This window comes from Oncorhynchus kisutch, linkage group LG30 (assembly GCF_002021735.2).
Source record: "Oncorhynchus kisutch isolate 150728-3 linkage group LG30, Okis_V2, whole genome shotgun sequence".
In the NCBI taxonomy this organism is placed as follows: Eukaryota; Metazoa; Chordata; class Actinopteri; order Salmoniformes; family Salmonidae; genus Oncorhynchus; species Oncorhynchus kisutch.
The window spans coordinates 45132677-45157043 of NC_034203.2; the positions used below are offsets into that span (position 1 = coordinate 45132677).

The following is a 24367-nucleotide window of genomic DNA, read 5'->3' on the forward strand; positions in this document are numbered from 1 at the left end:
AATGGCATGTAACACCCTGAGCGCATTGGACATGAAACACCAATACAAATGTAACAGCACAACAACACAGATTAACGAGTTCCTCTGTCCAGTCTCAACGTCATCAGTGGAGGCGACTCCGGGATGCTGGCCTTCTAGGCACAGTTCCTCTGTCCAGTCTCAACGTCATCAGTGGAGGCGACTCCGGGATGCTGGCCTTCTAGGCACAGTTCCTCTGTCCAGTCTCAACGTCATCAGTGGAGGCGACTCCGGGATGCTGGCCTTCTAGGCAGAGTTCCTCTGTCCAGTCTCAACGTCATCAGTGAAGAGGCGACTCCGGGATGCTGGCCTTCTAGGCAGAGTTCCTCTGTCCAGTCTCAACGTCATCAGTGAAGAGGCGACTCCGGGATGCTGGCCTTCTAGGCAGAGTTCCTCTGTCCAGTCTCAACGTCATCAGTGGAGGCGACTCCGGGATGCTGGACTTCTAGGCAGAGTTCCTCTGTCCAGTCTCAACGTCATCAGTGGAGGCGACTCCGGGATGCTGGCCTTCTAGGCACAGTTCCTCTGTCCAGTCTCAACGTCATCAGTGGAGGCGACTCCGGGATGCTGGCCTTCTAGGCAGAGTTCCTCTGTCCAGTCTCAACGTCATCAGTGGAGGCGACTCCGGGATGCTGGCCTTCTAGGCACAGTTCCTCTGTCCAGTCTCAACGTCATCAGTGGAGGCGACTCCGGGATGCTGGCCTTCTAGGCAGAGTTCCTCTGTCCAGTCTCAACGTCATCAGTGGAGGCGACTCCGGGATGCTGGCCTTCTAGGCACAGTTCCTCTGTCCAGTCTCAACGTCATCAGTGGAGAGGCGACTCCGGGATGCTGGCCTTCTAGGCACAGTTCCTCTGTCCAGTCTCAACGTCATCAGTGAAGAGGCGACTCCGGGATGCTGGCCTTCTAGGCACAGTTCTTCTGTCCAGTGTCTGTTCTTTTGCCCATGTTAATCTTTTCTTTTTATTGGCCAGTCTGAGATACGGCTTTTTCTTTGTAACTCTGCCTAAAAGACCAGTATCCCAGAGTCGCCTCCTCACTGTTGACACAAACTGGTGTTTTGCGGGTACTATTTAATGAAGCTGCCAGTTGAGGACTTGTGAGGTATCCGTTTCTCAAACTAGACACTCTAATGTACTTGTCCTCATGCTAAGTTGGGCAGAACAAGAATAGACTGACGAGTTTCAGACGAAAGTCCTTTGTTTCTGGCCATTTTGAGCCTGTAATCGAACCCACAAATGCTGATGCTAGATACTCAACTAGTCTAAAGGCAGACAGTTGTATTGCTTCTTTAATCAGGACAACCGTTTTCATCTGTGCTAACATAATTGCAAAAGGCTTTTCTAATGAACAATTAGCCTTTTAAAATGATCAACTTGGATTAGCTAACACAACATGCCATTGGAACACAGGAGTTATTGTTGCTGATAATGGGCTTCTGTAGATATTCCATTTTTTTTTTTTAAATCAGCAGTTTCCAGCTACAATAGTCATTTACAACATTAACAATGTATACACTGGATTTCTAATTAATTTGATGTAATTTTAAATTGACAAAAAATGTGCTTCCTTTCAAGAACAAGGACATTTCTAAGTGACCCCAAACTTTTGAATGCAAGAGTATATCATACTTTGACAAAAATGATGAGGTAAATCATTGTACAACACCATGGGTAAGCTCTGGCCATTATCGTTCAGCTTGAATAAGTGGATTTCAGTTGATATGGGTGTTTTAACATGGACATCAGCTTTAGGGAGCGGTAATATAGTGGCCAATTGTAGTTGAAATTGAGATCAACTGGACGGGTAATCTTAGCGCATATTATTGGTTTAACGAGAGATCACCTGGTGTTGAGACTGTTGGTTGTAATTGACCCACAAAGTCCTTTTGGAAAAATGATAACATCCTTGAATTCTCTCTCCAGTCATGTAATATGAACAAATATGTAGTACGATGGAGTAGGAATAAATACTTAACATACATTTAAACACATTTAACTCAAAAGCGATGGCTCACGACACATTGTACATTGTATTGTAGTTTGTAGTTATATAGGCTAACCCTAGGGGGTATGCAATACCTTATACAAGAAACAAGCTGTAAAGTACCTGGGAAAGATGTGTCTGTGATACATTATGGGGATATCATTTCATTTCTTTGACATTCAGAGGCTGACTTTGCTTGGGAAGTAATCTAATTTTGTCACTATCAATTGATTAAGCTAGTCACTATCTGTACAATAGTAGATGTTTAACCCAGACCATTTTTAGGGAAACACTTATTACCTTCTCTCATTAGGTTAAGCCTAATGACGGTCTCAGATTGAATTATTTTCAAATGGGGATAATTTTGTTGCAAACAAGGCACACTTTGGCATTGGAGAAATATGTTAAGATGAACACATAGGCCTATCTCTGTCCCTTCACACAAAAATATTATGCTAATATGTTAAATGACATTGAATTGCATGGAATGTTAATGAAACGTAATTATTTCTCTGTGCTGCAAATACGATGATAGATCTGATAGCTTCTACTATAAATGAAATCGTTCCACCCCTTTTGTGGTCTGCAAACCCACAAACTCCTGGCCTGCAACCCCATGCACTATCAAAATTATCGCTTTGCCATGTAATGCTTACAGGACAAAGAACCGTTTTTAAACAGTTTTAGTCTGTCCAAGAATTGAGGGTAAATTGTAGACATGTTCTCTGCTTTCCATTTCATTTTCATTATTATTTTGGGTATAGGGGATGGTTCAGGCAGGGCCATCCATTCTCATTTCAGAGAGGTCCAATTTTCCCCATGTAACCCTTACCATAAATAAATGTTCACTCCCTAGCCCTAGGGGACATGGCCTAGCCCTAAAGTCTTCCTCAACGATGGTATAAAAACCAATAACTCAGTGAATCCTGATGATGTAATCTATTTAGAACATGCTTAACCTTGTCCCCAGGCTCGATTTGCTGACATATAGAGCCTGGTAACACTGCTATAAAGACTTGAAAGGGGTGTAGTTAAAATTGAGGCGTGAGAGGGAGCGAGCTGGCTACAGCTGTATTATGGGAATTTGAGAAATGGCAAAGTGTTCGATCACATTAATCATATTATTTTTGGGAAGCTCAACTGATTCTGTGTTCGGGCATATACAGTTTATAAGTGAAAAAAAATCTAAGATGCATACTTTCAGATTGTCCTAACTCACTTCGTTGTTTAAATCACTTGCTCTGCTTGGCACATTAAACTCAACAATGGAGGGGGGAGGTTCTAAGGGTTCTGCTAGATGGTGATGGACTGAGCGATCAGCCAATTAAAATGGACTGTTTACCAGTGGTGGAATAAGTACCCAATTTTCATCCTTGAGCAAAAGTAAAAAGATACCTTAATAGAAAATAGCTCAAGTAAAAGTGAAAGTCAACCAATAAAATACTACTTGAGTAAAAGTCTAAAAGTATTTGGTTTTAAATGTACTTAAGCATCAAAAGTAAAATAATAAATAATAGAAAATTCCTTATATTAAGCAAACCAGACAACACGATTTTCTTGTGTTTTAAATTTACAGATAGCCAGGTGCACAGTTCACCACTCAGATATAATTAGCAAACTAAGCATTTGTGTTTAGTGAGTCTGCCAGATCAGAGGCAGTAGGGATGACCAGGGATGTTATCTTGATAAGTGTGTGAATTAGACAATTATCCTGTGCAGCTAAGCATTCAAAATGTGATGTGTACTTTTGGGTGTCAGGGAAAATGTAAGGAGTAAAAAGTACATTGTTTTCTTTAGGAATGTAGTGGAGTAAAAGTTGTAAATAGTAAATAAACGTACAGATAAAATGTACTTTCCACTTTTCACTGCTCCTGCCATAGACTCCCCGTCAAGTCCAGTTCTGAGGCGCTGTGAAACCAGACGTCTCGACAGAGAGAGAGTGTCTGGTGGGCAAGACTAGAACATGCTATCTCTGCGGAAGAGGCGGAGCTTGGTCAGGAAGTTGAAGTAGGTGAATGTAAGGCAGACCAACAGGTTCTTCATTGGGTAAAGCAGGGGTGTGATGTAGCCATGGACAGAGATCAGACCGAGGCGCAGCAGCAGGAAAGGCAGGTCCTGCAGAAAAAAGCCAGCTGATGGCAGTATTGCGCTGTGAGGCGTCACTGCCAGACGGAGACAGGACAGAAATGCCAGGCTGTAGACAGCAAACACCCAGCCAGAGTAAAACACATCTGGAATCCCCGCCACGCGCACCAGCTCCACCACATCCATCCAGAACAGGAAGCTGTGAACAATCACCTCTGACCTCATATCCTGGGACCACAGGACACGGAGCGGGCCAGAGTGGGAGTGTGACGAGGAGTACAGGTAGCCCGCGCTGGTTGGTCGTGAGCCGACTGCTTCCTGGTCTCTCCACCTCCCTGTAGCAGAACTGTTCCCCAACACCCCGTTCTGCCCCCTCTCATAGTACAGTTGGCCCGACACGCTGTTCACCTGCTCCAGGTGGGTCAGAACAGGACCAGGCATGTCCAGATCCATTTCCATACGGTCTGCTGGAGGAGACAACAGGACATCATTATATAGTAGTATCAGTGGTGCCCACATTGATCATGTCCCTGCTTAGAATAATAAAAATAGACTTATTTTATAGAAATTGGTCATGCCTTTCATCAAATAGCAGAAAACAGATCATTCAGTCGAAATTTTTACCGGTTACAGACCATGGCAATATTGTCTACATCAGGGATGTCAAACTCATTTGACCGCATATATCGAATCTTCCATTCCTCCCAAAAAATTTTGAAAAGGCTGTTGCGCAGCAACTCACTGCCTTCCTGAAGACAAACAATGTATACGAAATGCTTCAGTCTGGTTTTAGACCCCATCATAGCACTGAGACTGCACTTGTGAAGGTGGTAAATGACATTTTAATGGCATCGGATCGAGGATCTGCATCTGTCCTCGTGCTCCTAGACCTTAGTGCTGCTTTTGATGCCATCGATCACCACATTCTTTTGGAGAGATTGGAAACCCAAATTGGTCTCCACGGACAAGTTTTGGCCTGGTTTAGATCTTATCTGTCGGAAAGATATCAGTTTGTCTCTGTGAATGGTTTGTCCTCTGACCCGGCTACCCGGATAAAGCACTAAATAAACTTCAGTTAGTGCTACATACGGCTGCTAGAATCCTGACTAGAACCAAAACATTTGATCATATTACTCCAGTGCTAGCCTCTCTACACTGGCTTCCTGTCAAAGCAAGGGCTGATTTCAAGGTTTTACTGCTAACCTACAAAGCATTACATGGGCTTGCTCCTACCTATCTCTCGGATTTGGTCCTGCCATACATATCTACACATACGCTACGGTCACAAGACGCAGGCCTCCTAATTGTCCCTAGAATTTCTAAGCAAACAGCTGGAGGCAGGGCTTTCTCCTATAGAGCTCCATTTTTATGGAACGGTCTGCCTACCCATGTCAGAGACACAAACTCGGTCTCAACCTTTAAGTCTTTACTGAAGACTCATCTCTTCAGTGGGTCATATGATTGAGTGTAGTCTGGCTCAGGAGTGGGAAGGTGAACGGAAAGGCTCTGGAGCAACGAACCGCCCTTGCTGTCTCTGCCTGGCCGGTTCCCCTCTTTCCACTGGGATTCTCTGCCTCTAACCCTATTACAGGGGCTGAGTCACTGGCTTACTGGGACTCTCTCATGCCGTCCCTGGAGGGGGTGCGTCACCTGAGTGGGTTGATTCACTGATGTGGTCATCCTGTCTGGGTTGGCGCCCCCCCTTGGGTTGTGCCGTGGCGGAGATCTTTGTGGGCTATACTCGGCCTTGTCTCAGGATGGTAAGTTGGTGGTTGAAGATATCCCTCTAGTGGTGTGGGGCCTGTGCTTTGGCAAAGTGGGTGGGGTTATATCCTTCCTGTTTGGCCCTGTCCGGGGGTGTCATCGGGTGGGGCCACAGTGTCTCCTGACCCCTCCTGTCTCAGCCTCCAGTATTTATGCTGCAGTAGTTTATGTGTTGGGGGGCTAGGGTCAGTTTGTTATATCTGGAGTACTTCTCCTGTCCTATCCGGTGTCCTGTGTGAATTTAAGTATGCTCTCTCTAATTCTCTCTTTCCCTCTCGGAGGACCTGAGCCCTAGGACCATGTCTCAGGACTACCTGGCATGATGACTCCTTGCCGTCGCCAGTCCACCTGGCCGTGCTGCTGCTCCAGTTTCAACTGTTCTGCCTGTGATTATTATTATTTGACCATGCTGGTCATTTATGAACATTTGAACATCTTGGCCATGTTCTGTTATAATCTTCACCCGGCACAGCCAGAAGAGGACTGGCCACCCCACATAGCCTGGTTCCTCTCTAGGTTTCTTCCTAGGTTTTGGCCTTTCTAGGGAGTTTTTCCTAGCCACCGTGCTTCTGTACCTGCATTGCTTGCCGTTTGGGGTTTTAGAATGGGTTTCTGTACAGCACTTTAAGATATCAGCTGATGTACAAAGAGCTATATAAATACATTGATTTGATTTGATCACTCCCATGTTCCAATGGCACATTTTGTTAGCTAATACAAGTTGATCATTTTAAAAGGCAAATTGAAATTTGCGTTTATATTAGCACAGCTGAAAACTGTTGTCCTGATTAAAGAAGCAATAAAAAAAATGGCATCTTCATTAAATAGTACCCGCAAAACACCAGTGTCATCGTCAACAGTGAAGAGGTGATTCCGGGATGCTGGCCTTCTAGGTAGAGTTGCAAAGAAAAAGCCATATCTCAGACTGGCCAATAAAAATAAAAGATTAAGATGGGCAAAAGAACACAGACACTGGACAGAGGAACTCTGCTTAGAAGGCCAGTACCCCGGAGTCGCCTCTTCACTGTTGACGTCGAGACTGGTGTTTTGCGGGTACTATTTAATGAAGCTGCCAGTTGAGGACTTGTGAGGTGTCTGTTTCTCAAACTAGACACTAATGTACTTTTCCTCGTGCTCAGTTGGGCACCGGGGCCTCCCACTCTTTCTATTCTGGTTAGGGCCAGTTTGCTCTGTTCTGTGAAGGGAGTAGTACACAGCGTTGTATGAGATCTTCAGTTTCTTAGCAATTTCTTGCATGGAATAGCCTTCATTTCTCAGAACAAGAATAGACTGACGAGTTTCAGAAGTAAGTGCTTTGTTTCTAGACATTTTGAGCCTGTAATCGAACCCACAAATGCTGATGCTCCAGATACTTAACTAGTCTAAAGGCCAGCTTTGTTGCTTCTTTAATCAGAACAGTTTTCAGCTGTGCTAAAATAATTGCATAAGGGTTCTCTAATGATCAATTAGCCTTTTAAAATGATCAACTTCGATTAGCTAACACAACGTGCCATTGGAAAACAGGAGTGATGGTTGCTGATATTGGGCCTCTGTACACCTATATAGATATTCCACTCAAAATCAGCCGTTTCCAGCTACAATAGTAATTTACAACATTAACAATGTCTACACTGTATTTCTGATCAATTTGATGTTATTTTTATGTTTTTTGACTGCACTGGGCCTTTAAAATATTTTAACATTTGTAAAGGCAGTTTCTTGGCAATTTCTTCTTCAAATTCATTTCTCAGAACAAGAACAGGACATTAAGGAAATTTCTAAGTGTCCCCAAACTTTTGAACGGTAGTGTACATCACTAGTAGAAGATATACATCACTAGTAGTATCAGTAGCAGATATACATCACCAGTAGCAGATATACATCACCAGTAGCAGATATACATCACTAGTAGCAGATATACATCACTAGTGGCAGATATACATCACTAGTGGCAGATATACATCACTAGTGGCAAGAATATATTACTAGTAGCATCAGTAGCAGATATACATTACTAGTAGCAGATTTATCACTACCATCTGAGGCAGTAACAACGGTACCTTGCCCAGTGAGGCAGTAACAACAGTACCTTGTCCAGTGAGGCAGTAACAACAGTACCTTGTCCAGTGAGGCAGTAACAACAGTACCTTGCCCAGTGAGGCAGTAACAACAGTACCTTGCCCAGTGAGGCAGTAACAACAGTACCTTGTCCAGTGAGGCAGTAACAACAGTACCTTGTCCAGTGAGGCAGTAACAACAGTACCTTGTCCAGTGAGGCAGTAACAACAGTACCATGCCCAGTGAGGCAGTAACAATGGCACCATGCCAAGTGAGGCAGTAACAACGGCACCATGCCCAGTGGGGCAGTAACAACGGCACCATGCCCAGTGAGGCAATAACAACAGCACCATGCCCAGTGAGTCAGTAACAACAGTACCTTGCCCAGTGAGGCAGCACGGCCGGATCCTCTCGATGATATCCACACAGATGAGAGAGAAGAGCACAAGAGAGACGGGCAGCTCAGAGAAGTGGTCCTGTCTGTACTGGGGTCCCTTATCCACCTGCACCTGAATGGACCAATGTAGAGCGAGATTGAGTTAGGGTTTAGGGCTATGGGTTAAGGTTAGATGTCAGGGGTTAAGGTTAGGGTTAGATGTCAGGGGTTAAGGCAGTTCAGGTCCTATCTGTACTGTGATTCTTTATCCACATGCACCTGCATGGAGCAACTTAGAGAGAAACAGTTAAGGGTTAAGGTTAGGGTAAGGGCTTGGGGTTAGAGTGTTAAGGAAGTGCAGAGTATCTGTCCACCTGCATCAGAGAAAATGTCTTCTGTAACCATGTGTCAAATCAAATTTGACAACCGGAAAGTGGATTCAGAGAAAATGACTTTACCCCAGTCCTCAGCAGTCCAATCCCTGTACCTTTTGCAAAATAACAGTCTGTATCTGATGTTTTTCCTGGAGAGAAGTGGCTTCTTTGCTGCCCTTCTTGACACCAGGCCATCCTCCATAAATCTTCACCTCACTGTGCGTGCAGATGCACTCACATCTGCCTGCTTCCATTCCTGAGCAAGCTCTGTACTGGTGGTGCCCCGATCCCGCAGCTGAATCAACATTAGGAGACGGTCCTGGCGCTTGCTGGACTTTCTTGGGCGCCCTGAAGCCTTCTTCACAACAATTGAACAGCTCTCCTGGACGTTTTTGATGATCTGATAAATGGTTGATTTAGGTGCAATCTTACTGACAACAATATCCTTGCCTGTGAAGCCCTTTTTGTGCAAAGCAATGCTGACGGCACGTGTTTCCTTGCAGGTAACCATTGTTGACAGAGGAAGAACAATGATTCCAAGCACCACCCTCCTTTTGAAGCTTCCAGTCTGTTATTCGAAATCAATCAGGATGACAGAGTGATCTCCAGCCTCCTTGTCAACTCTCACATCTGTGTTAATGAGAGAATCACTGACATGATGTCAGCTGGTCCTTTTGTGACAGGGCTGATATGCAGTGGAAATGTTTTTGGGGGATTCAGGTCAATTGCATGCCAAAGAGGGATTTTGTAATTCATTGCAATTCATCTGAACACTTCATAACATTCTGGAGTATATGCAAATTGCCATCATACAAACTGAGGTAGCAGACTTCGTGAAAATTAATATTTGTGTCCTTCTCAAAACTTTTGGCCACGACTGAACAGTTGAAGTTGGGACTTTACATACACCTTAGCCAAATACATTTAAAAGCAGTTTTTCCACAATTCCTGATATTTCGTCCTAGTAAAAAATCCTTGTCTTAAGTCAATTATGATCAACACTATATTTTAAGAATGTGAAATGTCAGAATAATAGTAGAGAGAATTATTAATTTCAGCTTGTATTTCTTTCATCACATTCCTAGTGGATCAGAAGTTTACATGCACTCAATTACTATTTGGTAGCATTGCCTTTAAAATTATTTAACTTGGGTCAAACGTTTCGGGTAGCCTTCCACAAGCTTCCCACAATAGTTTGGGGGAATTTTGGCCCATTCCTCCTGACAGAGCTGGTGTAACTGAGTAAGGTTTGTACATTAGGCCTCCTTGCTCGCACACACTTTTTCAGATCTGCTGGCAAATTTTCTATAGGACCTTGACTTTGTTGTCCTTAAGCCATTTTGCCACAACTTTGAAAGTATGCTTGGGGTCATTGTCCATTTGGAAGACCCATTTGCGGCCAAGCTTTAACTTCCTGATGTCTTGAGATGTTGCTTCAATATTCCATATAATTTTCCTGCCTTATGGTGCCATCTATTTTGTGAAGTGCACCAGTCCCTCCTGCAGCAAAGCAGCCCCACAACATTATGCTGCCACCCCCGTGCATCACGGTTTGGATGGTGTTCGGCTTGCAAGCCTCCCCCTTTTTCCTCCAAACAAAATGATGGTCATTATGGCCAAACAGTTCTATTTTTGTTTCATCAGACCAGAGGACATTTCTCCAACAAGTATGATCTTTGTACCCATGTGCAATTGCAAACTTTAGTCTTGCTTTTTATGGCAGTTTTGGAGCAGTGTCCTCTTCCTTGCTGAGCGCCTTTTCAGGTTATGCTGATATAGGACTCGTTTTACTGTGGATATAGATAATTTTGTACCCGTTTCCTCCAGCATCTTCACAAGGTCCAATGCTGTAGGGTTTTCGTACCTTTCGTACCAAAAGTACTTTAATCTCTAGGAGAAAGAACACGTCTCCTTCCTTAGCGGTATGACGGCTGCGTGGTATCATAGTGTTTATACTTGCATACTATTGTTTGTACATATACATGTGGTACCTTCAGGCATTTGAACCAGACTTGTGGAGGTCTACAATTTGTTTTCTGAGGTATTGGCTAAATTATTTAGATTTTCCCATGATGTCAAGCATAGAGGCACTGAGTTTGAAGGTAGGCCTTGAAATACATCCACGGCTACACCTCCAATTGACTCAAATTATGTCAATTAGCCTATCAGAAGCTTCTAAAGCCATGACATAATTTTCTGGAATTTCCAAGCTGTTTAAAGGCACAGTCAACTTAGTGTATGTACACTTCTGACCCACTGGAATTGTGATACAGTGAATTGTAAGTGAAATAATCTGTCTGTAAACAATTGTTGGAAAAATTACTTGTGTCATGCACAAAATAGATGTCCTGACCGACTTGCCTAAACTATAGTTTGTTGAGAAGAAATTTGTGGAGTGGTTGAAAAATTTGTTTTAATGACTCCAACATAAGTGTTTGTAAACTTCCGACTTCAACTGTAGGAAGAGTTATTACATTTTCCATCCAATTTTTATTCAAGTATCGTCATACCTTAAAAGTCTGTGATGGAAAGAGAAAGTTTTGGTACAATTTTCTTAATGATTTTTTTTATTTTTTATTTTTTTATTTCACCTTTATTTAACCAGGTAGGCTAGTTGAGAACAAGTTCTCATTTGCAACTGCGACCATGCCAAGATAAAGCATAGCAGTGTGAGCAGACAACAAAGAGTTACACATGGAGTAAACAATTAACAAGTCAATAACACAGTAGAAACCAAAGGGGGAGTCTATATACAATGTGTGCAAAAGGCATGAGGAGGTAGGCAAATAATTACAATTTTGCAGATTAACACTGGAGTGATGAATGATCAGATGGTCATGTACAGGTAGAGATATTGGTGTGCAAAAGAGCAGAAAAGTAAATAAAAACAGTATGGGGATGAGGTAGGTGAAAAAGGGTGGCTATTTACCAATAGACTATGTACAGCTGCAGCGATCGGTTAGCTGCTCAGATAGCTGATGTTTGAAGTTGGTGAGGGAGATAAAAGTCTCCAACTTCAGCGATTTTTGCAATTCGTTCCAGTCACAGGCAGCAGAGTACTGGAACGAAAGGCGGCCAAATGAGGTGTTGGCTTTAGGGATGATCAGTGAGATACACCTGCTGGAGCGCGTGCTACGGATGGGTGTTGCCATCGTGACCAGTGAGCTGAGATAAGGCGGAGCTTTACCTAGCATGGACTTGTAGATGACCTGGAGCCAGTGGGTTTGGCGACGAATATGTAGCGAGGGCCAGCCGACTAGAGCATACAAGTCGCAGTGGTGGGTGGTATAAGGTGCTTTAGTGACAAAACGGATGGCACTGTGATAGCAAACTGGATGCAGTCTGAGTAGGGTGTTGGAAGCCATTTTGTAGATGACATCGCCGAAGTCGAGGATCGGTAGGATAGTCAGTTTTACTAGGGTAAGCTTGGCGGCGTGAGTGAAGGAGGCTTTGTTGCGGAATAGAAAGCCGACTCTTGATTTGATTTTCGATTGGAGATGTTTGATATGAGTCTGGAAGGAGAGTTTGCAGTCTAGCCAGACACCTAGGTACTTATAGACGTCCACATATTCTAGGTCGGAACCATCCAGGGTGGTGATGCTAGTCGGGTATGCGGGTGCAGGCAGCGACCGGTTGAAAAGCATGCATTTGGTTTTACTAGCGTTTAAGAGCAGTTGGAGGCCACGGAAGGAGTGTTGTATGGCATTGAAGCTTGTTTGGAGGTTAGATAGCACAGTGTTCAAAGACGGGCCGAAAGTATATAGAATGGTGTCGTCTGCGTAGAGGTGGATCAGGGAATCGCCCGCAGCAAGAGCAACATCATTGATATACACAGAGAAAAGAGTCGGCCCGAGAATTGTACCCTGTGGGACCCCCATAGAGACTGCCGGAGGACCAGACAGCATTCCCTCCGATTTGACACACTGAACTCTGTCTGCAAAGTAATTGGTGAACCAGGCAAGGCAGTCATCCGAAAAACCGAGGCTCCTGAGTCTGCCGATAAGAATATGGTGATTGACAGAGTCGAAAGCCTTGGCAAGGTCGATGAAGACGGCTGCACAGTACTGTCTTTTATCGATGGCGGTTATGATATCGTTGAGTACCTTGAGTGTGGCTGAGGTGCACCCATGACCGGCTCGGAAACCAGATTGCACAGCGGAGAAGGTGCGGTGGGATTCGAGATGGTCAGTGACCTGTTTGTTGACTTGGCTTTCGAAGACCTTAGATAGGCAGGGCAGGATGGATATAGGTCTGTAACAGTTTGGGTCCAGGGTGTCTCCCCCTTTGAAGAGGGGGATGACTGCGGCAGCTTTCCAATCCTTGGGGATCTCAGACGATATGAAAGAGAGGTTGAACAGGCTGGTAATAGGGGTTGCGACAATGGTGGCAGATAGTTTCAGAAATAGAGGGTCCAGATTGTCAAGCCCAGCTGATTTGTACGGGTCCAGGTTTTGCAGCTCTTTCAGAACATCTGCTATCTGGATTTGGTTAAAGGAGAACCTGGAGAGGCTTGGGCGAGGAGCTGCGGGGGGGGCGGAGCTGTTGGCCGAGGTTGAAGTAGCCAGGCGGAAGGCATGGCCAGCCGTTGAGAAATGATGACAGATAATTGATTAGTTCGACATGGTGGGATATAAATAATTATGCAAGAAATGGCAGTGGAAACACCTTCATGCTCAAATATTGATTTAATAAGCATCATATGGAGTAATGCGATGATATGGTGTGTGGTCCTCCCACCACAAAATTAGGCTACAGATGAAAACATGTATGAACTTCACAGGCTGGTGAAAGGTCATGAGCTTGGTGCTCCTTTCCAATAAATATTGAAGGGCTGATTCTGGTGACATGATGATCCATGCTTGATTGCCGTTTGACAATAAAAATATTCTCCCTTTTATCCATAATAATCTCATGGAGACTAGCCTACCCGTTCTGTATCTGTGAGCTGTTGGCCAGAGTGCATATACCATGACCAGAGCAGGCATATTTGCTATTTAATGCAACAGTTTTTGTGACAAAAGCAAATGGTAGAGTTGAAAATGCAATAAAACATTGAACATTAGATGTTTTTCGGTACATGAAAACTTACGCAAAAAAAGTATATTTTGTGTGCACTACATCACACAGATTTTTTATCTGCATAAGTCAGTTTGGTGGAAACCTATAACGTATACCTATAGAGAGAGACTTTCAGGAAAACGTCTTCATAGGGACGCCGTCAGGAAAACGTCTTCATAGGGACGCCGTCAGGAAAACGTCTTCATAGGGACGCCGTCAGGAAAACGTCTTCATAGGGACGCCGTCAGGAAAACGTCTTCATAGGGACGCCGTCAGGAAAACGTCTTCATGAGATAGAAAAATCTAAAATCTTCGTTATAAGATTTTGGCAGTAAGATCTCATTGAATGTCCTGAACATCAGCGAAGGAGATACTATGAAAGAGGAATGTAAGCTGGTATATTTTGTGACCAAGTGTTGGTTATTAGGGTTAAGGTGAGACGGTCAGGGTGAGACTGTCAGGGTGAGACTGTGACAAGAGATGAAAAGAATCTGCCCACTCCATCAAGCAATGGGGACAACAACACAGGACATTCATGGGACCTCATGGAACGCACCTGCAGAAACTGGACAATGGGGGGAAGCAGAGGAGATACCTATCATAGACTTCTCCCAGCTGACGCTTGACATACCCCCTACGCCACCTCCAGTGGTAGAAACAACCAGCTGGTATGATTGAGTAGAATCAGCCAACAGTAACACGGAAGCAGCAATGTGAGAGTCAGTAGTGCATGACCTTAAAATGGTAATAATAGGAAGCTTCCGTTTAACACACAGGCCTAAGATTACGTAGGTCTACAGCCCCTGTGGGAACTTCCCCTTTAAAAACATATATAAAGAGAACAGAGATCATAAGACAGTATGATCCTCGTTAACATATGAGACAGACTTCATATGGAGAATCATCACAGGTAAATTTACTATTGCACTATACTCTTTTTGTTAGACTAGAACAATATTAGAGAATTGGATTACTTTGCCTAAGTACTTATTGGATCACTATCTGAATATACTTGGTTGAATTTGGTGACCCCGAGACTGAGTCTACGAAACACAGAGGTCTAAACACCTCTTGAATACAGACGAAGTGGCGGTCACTCAGTGAGACATCAGGTACAGATGTGATTGGCAATACAAGTAAACAGCAAAGTACCAGTTACAATATATTGAGTCTATACACAGAGTTGTAAGTAACTAGAATATACGCTTTTTGTTGGACTAGAACAATATTAGAGAATTTGATTATTTTGCCTAAGTACTTGAGTCCATACTGTGACGGCCCTGAATTTTTCTGAACCGTCTCAGTGCAGCTCCTTCCAATAGGACGCTTTCCCTTTAATTCCCAATTAAATAGCCAGCATCAGCTACGCAAAAGTGGGGGTTGTGATGGAGACGTGAATGAGGATGTGTTCAACCCTCAGTTCCGAAGCTTCTCTATTCCGTTTGTTTTGTTGCCGTTAAACGTGTGTAGCCTAAGAGAGTTTACCCAGGATCGGATCCACTCTTTGCGTCCGTGGACTACACCTCTCCGTTCTTCGTGGCCTTTCTCCGCTGGAGATCTATTGGCGGATTGGATTGTCTGACTGACCGACTGACTACAACCTTTTTGTATACGGTATTTCATTTGTTTTGATGTGATGTATACTGTGATTTATGTAGTTAGTTGTAGTTGAGGACTTAGTAAGAGTTGATACGCTTTAAAGTTCTGTGGTAAAATAATTGTTATATTGATTGTATGAATAATACTGGGTTTATGCTACACTTGAATGAACGGACAAACATTGCGTGACTAAGGTCACGGGAGTTCCCTGAACTCCTTTACCGGGCTGGACTCTTTTTAGGCCCGAGGTACAGGACATTTCTGGAGGAACCAGAACTCATTGTGATATTATTATATGTGTGTGTGTGTAATCATTGTTGTTGCTAATACAACCCACACAAAAGAATATAGTTGTTTTTGAAGTTCTTTCCAATGTTTTAAGGGTTTATGAAAAGTTTATTTCCATCCTGACTTTTACATAAGTGCTTTGTATTGGTGTAGACTTGACAGACCAGATGGGACTCATTCCCACCCAAACTAAAAGGAGAAACCAATGTTTTCTCTGGTAGGCACAACCTACCTGGCACCCCTATAAATAATAACCTCAAGTCAAAACCGTTACAATACACAGTTGTAAGTGTATTAAGATATTAGAATTCGGAATCTAGCGTCATAGCTGTGAGAATACCTATTACAGGAAAGTGACCAAGGGGCTGAGCATTTAAGGTAATTTAACTATTTTTGCTATTTTGTCAATATTGTTAGAAGTGTTAACGCATTTAAAGTTTTGCAATATTATCTGGCATAGCTTAAAGCATTAAGGATTGACTGAGCATTATTGTTGTATTGAGAAACTGTATAAACAGTGAATTGTAATGATGTGTATAAGACAAAACAGAGTGACTTAATAAAAGCTTGAAACTTTGACAACTAGGCCAGATTAACGATCTGGAGAGCAAACGCCTTTGACACTCTCACTGAACAGAAAGTGACCCTGGTTATAGGTTAAAGTGATTGCACTAAAGAATATTTCATTGTGTGGACAATAATATATTTTTAAGAGAGTCAAAACATATACCAATACTAGTTTCCGAGTGACTACTAGCTGACGAGCATAATAACTACTAAGAGTTGTTATTAGGTATTGATATATACATAGGTAAAGATAACTTGAGGGTAAGGAAATATAGGAGGAATCCATAACGCTTAAGAATATTTAAATAGGAGTATATCTATCCAAGGCCTCATACTAGACCGGAAAATAAGGGAGTGACAACGTGAAAGAAGAATACATAGGAAGGTTGGTAGGGCCGCACGGCAAGGTCCTTGTTACACCGAAGTAACTAAAATCCTAAAGTACTCTGCCCAGCCAGAAGACGGGGTAGAGGCTTTTGCTGCAGGTATTGGGCAAAAGTCAGCACCGTGACAAGACGGTCAGGGTGAGAATGTAATGACATGACGTAAACTTGTGTTTGAATTCCTACTTCATTCCACCGTGGATCAGGTTAATAGTTAAGCTGTTGTATTTAGGATTGTTAGTGAGTACCTGACTCCCCATCACATCCTGTTCCTGTGTGTGTGTTTGGTCACTGTGCACACATACTCCACTCACAAGAGAGTCAAAGTCAAGTGACACATGCCCTGACATTTATATAAAAAAATAAAAATATGTTTTACCTTGGAACCGGCGATCAGAATAGAGAAGCATGGTAATGTGCACAGAATCACATAGGCCAATGTTGTTGGTCTCCTGAAAAACAGCATGTTAGTCAATGACATAGGCCATACTACAATCCAAATCCTCCAATACCGCAACCCTGGTATTGCAAGTGCCTCTACCAACTGAGCTACAGAGGAAAATGTCATATATAATGTAATGTATATTTAATAATGTATGACGTAAAAAAAAAATATATATATATATTTTTTTTTTTACATGTTATGTAAATTGAATCATGTATAATATAATGAGTAATGTATAATGCAAAGTGTGATGTATAATGTAATGTATAATATACACTACTTCCGGCGCCGACAGAGATGGCCGCCTCGCTTCGCGTTCCTAGGAAACTATGCAGTTTGTTTTTTTACGTGTTATTTCTTACATTAGTACCCCAGGGCATCTTAGGTTTCATTACATACAGTCGAGAAGAACTATTGAATATAAGAGCAGCATAAACTCACCATCAGTACAACCAAGAATATGACTTTCGCGAAGCGGATCCTGTGTTCTGCCTTTCACCCAGGTCAACGGAATGGATCCCAGCCGGCGACCCAAAAAAATGACTTCGTAAAAAGAGGGAAACGTAGCGGTCTTCTGGTCAGATTCCGGAGACGGGCACATCGTGCACCACTCCCCAGTATACTTCTCGCCAATGTCCAGTCTCTTGACAACAAGGTTGATGAAATCTGAGCAAGGGTAGCATTCCAGAGGGACATCAGAGACGAACGTTCTTTGCTTCACGGAAACATGGCTCACTGGAGAGATGCTAGAACATTTGATTTGATTAGGGGTGTCAGTTTGGATGGGGAGTGTCGCTGCACAGCTATTTTCAGGTCTCTTCAGAGATGTTTGATCGGGTTCAAGTCCGGGCTCTGGCTGGGCCACTCAAGGACATCCCCACAGCATGTTGCTTTCACCATAGGGATGGTGTCAGGTTTCCTCCAGATGTGACGCTTGGCATTCAGGCCAAAGAGCCTTCAATCTTGGTTTCATCAGACCAGAGAATCTTGTTTCTCAAGGTCAGAGTCCTTTAGGTGCCTTTTGACAAACTCCAAGTGGGCTGTCATGTGCCTTTTACTGAGGAGTGGCTTCCATCTGGCAACTCTATCATTAAGGCCTGATTGGTGGAGTGCTGCACAGATGGTTGTCCTTCTGGAAGGTTCTCCCATCTCCACGGGGGAACTCTGGAGCTCTGTCAGAGTGACCATTGGATTCTTGGTCACATTCCAGACCAAGGCCCTTCTCCCCCGATTGCTCAGTTTGGCTAGGCAGCCAGCCCCAGGAAGAGTCTTGGTGGTTCCAAACGTACTTCATTTAAGAATGATGGAGGCCACTGTGTTCGTTAGTACCTTCAATGCTGCAGAAATGTTTTGGTATCCTTCCCCAGAATCTGTGCCACAACACAATCCTGTCTCTGAGCTCTACAGACAATTCCTTTGATCTCATGGCTTGGTTTCTGCTCTGACAACTGTGGGACCTTACATAGAAAGGTGTGTGCCCTTCCAATCAACTGCATTGAATATAAGACAGGTGGACGATCAAGATGCACCTGAGCTCAATTTCGAGTCTCATAGCAAATGGCCTGAATACGTATGTAAATAAGGTGTTTTTTATTGTTAATACATTTACAAAACTCTAAAAGCCTGCTTTCGCTTTGTCATTTTGGGGTATTGTGTGTATATTGATTAGAAAAACGTATTTAATACATTTTAGAATAAGGCTGTTCCGTAACAAAATGTGGAAAAAGGGAAGAGGTCTGAATACTTTCCAAATACACTGTCTAATGTAATGTACTCACCACTGCGTGATGTCTGTGATGACCGTGCGCTGCTTGAGGACAAAGTACCGGAGTGGAACCCAGACCAGCAGAGATACAGAGGTAACGTAGGCAATGGAAGCTGCTACCACCAACCAATAGGCAGTCAGATCTCCTCTGACATGGAGCATCAGGGAAGCAAACCTCTCCATCACCACGAACATTGGAACACTGAGACAAGCGACCTGTAACACCTCATACACCACCAGCTTGATCATCCGCCCTGATGGCATGTCTTTAACCCTTGTTCCCCAGGGTTTAGATACAGCCCCTTCCTTTATCAACCTCTCACTCAACACCAGTCTGGTCTGAAACTACTCCTGTTCTGTCTGACTGGAGCAGAAACCAGTGAACCCTCCTGTGGACTCTGCTCACCAACACTGCTTACACATCACACGACTCGGGAAATCGTATACTTTTATTACTAAGGCAATAAGGTAGTCACGCTCAACTTTTTATGGGGTCGCAAGAAGAAGCACTCCCATACTGTACTAAGGGGGAAAATATTGTTGAACATTACCAGTGTCAACTAGATTATATATCCCAACCTAGAACATTACCCATGTCAGCTACATTACCTATCAACCTAGACCATTACCCATGTCACCTACATTGCCTATCAACCTAGACCATTACCCATGTCAACTACATTACCTATTAACCTAGAACATGATCAGTGTAAAAAGAAAAGCCAGTCATACAGAAATGATATAGTAAACCACAATATTCTGGATATTTGGCTTTTAGTTTTATTGTGAATACCAATGAATAAGCATGGTTAAAAGAGTAAATATTAAACAGCTGGGTACATTTAACAGAACCTTTACAACTATCATGTTTGAAAGGTAAACCCAGAGATCCTATTAAATGACAGTTAAACCAGGCATGAAGATTGATGCTACACTTTACTGTCAGTTGATCCAATGGGCTTTATATCCTCTTAAGGTCTGTTACATGCTCCGAGTATCAGGGATGTATAGACCAGAGCTAGGGGGCAGTAGAGAATGTAGTGACAGCATGGACCAGAGCTAGGGGGCAGTAGAGAATGTAGTGACAGCATGGACCAGAACTAGGGGGCAGTAGAGAATGTAGTGACAGCATGGACCAGAGCTAGGGGGAAGTAGAGAATGTAGTGACAATATGGACCAGAGCTAGGAGGTAGGAGATAATGTAGTGACAGCATGGACCAGAGCTAGGGGGTAGTAGATGATGTAGTGACAGTATAGACCAGAGCTAGGGGGCAGTAGAGGATGTAGTGACAGTATAGACCAGAGCTAGGGGCAGTAGAGAACGTAGTGATAGTATGGATCAGAGCTAGGGGGAAGTAGAAGACAACACAGTAGACGACATTCCCCAGACTTGAAATGACAGGATTCTTTAGTTGTATAAACATAACCTTCATCCACAGACCTATTGCTCGGTTCTACTTCAGATAAATACAGTCAGAGGCCAGTCTATAAGGGGTAGTTAAGGTTAGATAAATACATTGAGATGAACAGCAGCTCCTGGATCTAAAGGGTTCAAATGAGAGAACACTTCTTATGAGCTATTTAAATATAGACCTAAAATCAGGAAGGACATCACATTCATTTTCTATCATGACAAATTCTGTAAAGTACTGTGCATGTAAAATAGCATAACAATAATCAAATATAAATTAAAACGCACAATAAAAAAAAACTATCAATTTAACACTGGCAAGAGAAGCTTAAAGACAACAGCAGAATTAGTCAGATCCCCGGAGGCGGATCTCAAATGGAAATCTATTCCCTACATAGTTCAGTACTTTGGCCCGAGCTTCATAGGGCTGCCTCATAAGGCTCTGCTCTAGAGTAGTGTACTTCATGTCCCCAGGGACATGTGTTCACATGTCCAGGAGAGCAGGGGCAATTGCTGCTTGTTGTTTTGTTCGGGAAACACACACCCCATCAGACCTGGACAGACAAACACTATATATGCTATATAATATTACTAGTACATATACTCTCATTCACTAGTACATTATATTATACACACACTATCATATTACTAGCACAGTACATATCACCAGTACAGTACACACACTACATATACAAAAATATGCGGATACCCCTTCAAACTAGTGGATTCAGCTATTTCCGCCACACCCATTACTTACAGGTGTAGAAAAATTGAGTACACAGCCATGCAATCTCAATAGACAAACATTGGCAGTAGAACGGCCTTACTGAAGAGCTCAGTGACTTTCAACGTAGCACTGTCATAGGATGCCACATTTCCTCAAATTTCTCCCCTGCTAGAGCTGCCCCAGTCAACTGTAAGTGGTGTTAGTGTGAAGTGGAAACTTCTAGGAGCAAAAACAGCTGCCCGAATGCATAGTGTCAACTGAAAAGTTGGTTGGAGGAGGAATAATGGTTCGGGCTCCTTCCCAGACTTGTGAAGGGAAATCAACGCTGCAGCATACAATGACATTCTAGACGATTCTGTGCTTCCAACTTTGTGGCAACAGTTTGGGGAAGGCGCTTTCATGTTTCAGCATGACAATGCCCCCGTGGATAAAGCAAGGTCCATACAGAAAAGGTTTGTCGAGAACGGTGTGGAAAAACTTTACTGGCCTGCACAGAGCCCTGACCTCAAACCCATCGAACACTTTTGGGATTAATTGGAACCCCGACTGTGAGCCAGGCCTAATCGCCCAACATCAGTGCCGACCTCAATAATGCGCTTGTGGCTGAATGGAAGCAAGTCCCTGCAGCAATGTTCCAACATCTAGTGGAAAGCCAGAAGAGTGGAGGCTGTTATTGCAGCAAACGGGGGACCAACTCCATATTAATGCCCATGAGCTTGGAATGAGATGTTCGAGGGAACAGGTGTCCACATACTTTAGGTCATGTAGTGTGTATGTATGCATGTATATATTTTTACTGCACTAGTCATATGATATAGTACAGTACATATGTACTATACTATATCATATGACTAGTTCAGTATGTGTCACCAGTACAGAATATGTACTATACTATATCATATGACTAGTACAGTATATATGTACTATATCATATGACTAGTATAGTATATAGTACCAGTGGAGTATAAATGTACTAGACCATTTCATATGGCTAGTACAGCATGTCTCACTAGTATAATATACAGTGCATTCGGAAAGTATTCAAACCTTCACTTTTTTCACATTTTGTTGTTACAACCTTTTTATAAAACAGATTACATCTTTTTTTTTTCTTCTCATCAATCTACACACAATACCCCCTAATGACAAAGAAAAAACTGTATTCAGACTCTTTACTCAGTACTTTGTTGAAGCACTTATAGCATTGATTACAGCCTCAAGTGTTCTTGGGTATGACTCTACAAGCTTGGCATACATGTATTTGGGGAGTTTATCCCATTCTTCTCTGCAGATCCTCTCAATCTGGATGGGGAGTGTCGCTGCACAGCCGTTTTCAGGTCTCTCCAGAGACGTTCGATTGGGTTTAAGTCCGGGCTCTGACTGGCCACTCAAGGACATTCAGAGACTTGCCTTGAAGCCACTCCTGCATTGTCTTGGCTGTGTGCTTAGGGTCATTGTCCTGTAGGAAGGTGAATCTTCACCCCAGTCTGAGGACCTGAGCACTCTGGAGCAGGTTTTCATCTCTGTACTTTGCTCCATTAATCTTTTCCTCGATCCTGACTAGTCTCCCAGTCCCTGCTGCATGGTGCCAGGTTTCCTCCAGATGTGACGCTTGGCATTCAGGCAAAGAGTTCAATCTTTGTTTCATCGGACCAGAAAATTTTGTTTATCATGGTCTGAGAGTCCTTTTGTCAAATTCCAAGTGGGCTGTCATTTTACTGAGTGGCTTCGGTCCGGCAACTCTACTATAAAGGCCTGATTGGTGGAGTGCTGCAGACAGTTGTTTTTCTGGAAGGTTCTCCCATCTCCACAGAGGAACTCTGGAGCTCTGTCAGAGTGACCATTGGGTTCTTGGTCACCTCCCAGACCAAGGCACTTCTCCCCGATTCCTCAGTTTGGCCGGACAGCCAGCTCTAGGAAGTCTTGGTGGTTCCAAACTTCTTCCATTTAAAAATGATGGAGGCCACTGTGTTCTTGGGGATCTTCAATGCTGCCGAAATGTTTTGGTACCCTTCCCCAGATCTGTGTCTCAACACAATCCTGTCTCAGAGCTTCACAGACAATTCCTTCCACCTCATGGCTTGGTTTCTGCTCTGACATGCACTGTCAACTGTGGGACCATTATATAGACAGGTGTGTGTATTTTCCAAATCATGGCCAATCAATTGTATTTGGACTTCAATCAAGTTGTCGAAACATCAAGGATGATCAATTCAAACAGGATGCACCTGAGCTCAATTTCAAGTCTCGTAGCAAAAGGTCTGAATACTTATGTAAATAAGTTTAATTTTTTAAAATACATTTGCAAAGTTTTCTAAAAACCTGTTTATGCTTTGTCATTATGGGGTATTGTGTGTAGATTAATGAGGGGAAAAAGTAATTGAATCAATTTTAGAATAAGGCTGTAACGTAACAAAATGTGGAAAATGTCAGGGGGCCTGAATACTTTCCCGAATGCACTGTAGTACATCACCAGTACAGTACATTTAAACAATGTCTGCCTGTTTCACTATTTTCTCATCTTTAGTATTTCTAAAACGATGTAATGACAAGAAAGAATGAAGTAGCATAACATTGTCAGTTTCCTTTAAAAAAGAAAAGTTAAACAAGTTGCTGCTTCTCTTCATGATGTGGAACATCACTGTCTGTTCATATGCTGGACGGGCTTCATGGTTCTGCTCTTTTAGGGTGTGTGTGTGTGTGAGAGTGAGAGAGAGTGAGAGTGAGAGTGAGAGTGAGAGTGAGAGAGTGAGATGAAATGGCAGAGTATGCAGAATGTGTCCATGTCTACTTGTGTATCTGTAAATGTGTACTTGTATGTGTAGTTTGCAGTGTGGTGTGGGCGTGTGGCGTGTGTAGTTTGCAGTGTGGTGTGGGCGTGTGTAGTTTGCAGTGTGTGGCGTGTGTAGTTTGCAGTGTGTGGCGTGTGTAGTTTGCAGTGTGTGGCGTGTGTAGTTTGCAGTGTGTGGCGTGTGTCGTGTGTAGTTTGCAGTGTGGGTGTGTGGCGTGTGTAGTTTGCAGTGTGGGTGTGTGGCGTGTGTAGTTTGCAGTGTGGGTGTGTGGCGTGTGTAGTTTGCAGTGTGGGTGTGTGGCGTGTGTAGTTTGCAGTGTGGGTGTGTGTAGTTTGCAGTGTGTGGCGTGTGTCGTGTGTAGTTTGGCGTGTGTCGTGTGTAGTTTGCAGTGTGGGTGTGTGGCGTGTATAGTTTGCAGTGTGGGTGTGTGGCGTGTATAGTTTGCAGTGTGGGTGTGTGGCGTGTGTAGTTTGCAGTGTGGGTGTGTGGCGTGTGTAGTTTGCAGTGTGGGTGTGTGGCGTGTGTAGTTTGCAGTGTGGGTGTGTGGCGTGTGTAGTTTGCAGTGTGGGTGTGTGGCGTGTGTAGTTTGCAGTGTGGGTGTGTGGCGTGTGTAGTTTGCAGTGTGGGCGTGTGTAGTTTGCAGTGTGGGTGTGTGGCGTGTGTAGTTTGCAGT

The 24367-nt window shown here is 43.4% G+C and overlaps 1 protein-coding gene across 2 annotated transcripts; it reads right to left on the bottom strand.

The window, feature by feature from the left end:
• Window positions 1–3722: 3722 nt before the first annotated feature.
• Window positions 3723–22504, bottom strand: tmem236 (transmembrane protein 236). 2 transcript variants are annotated; one of them, XM_020475795.2, is made up of 4 exons: window positions 18778–22504; window positions 16934–17006; window positions 8289–8418; window positions 3723–4551 (listed from the first exon to the last, which is right to left on the bottom strand). In XM_020475795.2, exons 1-4 carry the CDS (start codon window positions 19026–19028, stop codon window positions 3959–3961), a joined length of 1047 nt encoding a protein of 348 aa, XP_020331384.1. In that variant the 5' UTR covers window positions 19029–22504; the 3' UTR covers window positions 3723–3958. The 2 variants fall into 2 exon arrangements, with proteins under 2 accessions (XP_020331384.1, XP_020331383.1); XM_020475794.2 differs by having other exon boundaries at window positions 3723–4554.
• Window positions 22505–24367: the final 1863 nt, after the last annotated feature.

Excerpts from the sequence above, each read along its gene's own strand:
- tmem236 (XM_020475794.2), bottom strand. The coding sequence starts at position 19,028 with ATGCCATCAGGGCGGATGATCAAGCTGGTGGTGTATGAGGTGTTACAG. Across the intron at positions 17,007-18,777 it reads ATCACAGACATCACGCAGTG|GAGACCAACAACATTGGCCT; the intron begins GTGAGTACATTA and ends GCTGTTTTTCAG. Across the intron at positions 4,555-8,288 it reads GTGCTGCCTCACTGGGCAAG|CAGACCGTATGGAAATGGAT; the intron begins GTACTGTTGTTA and ends TGTCTCCTCCAG.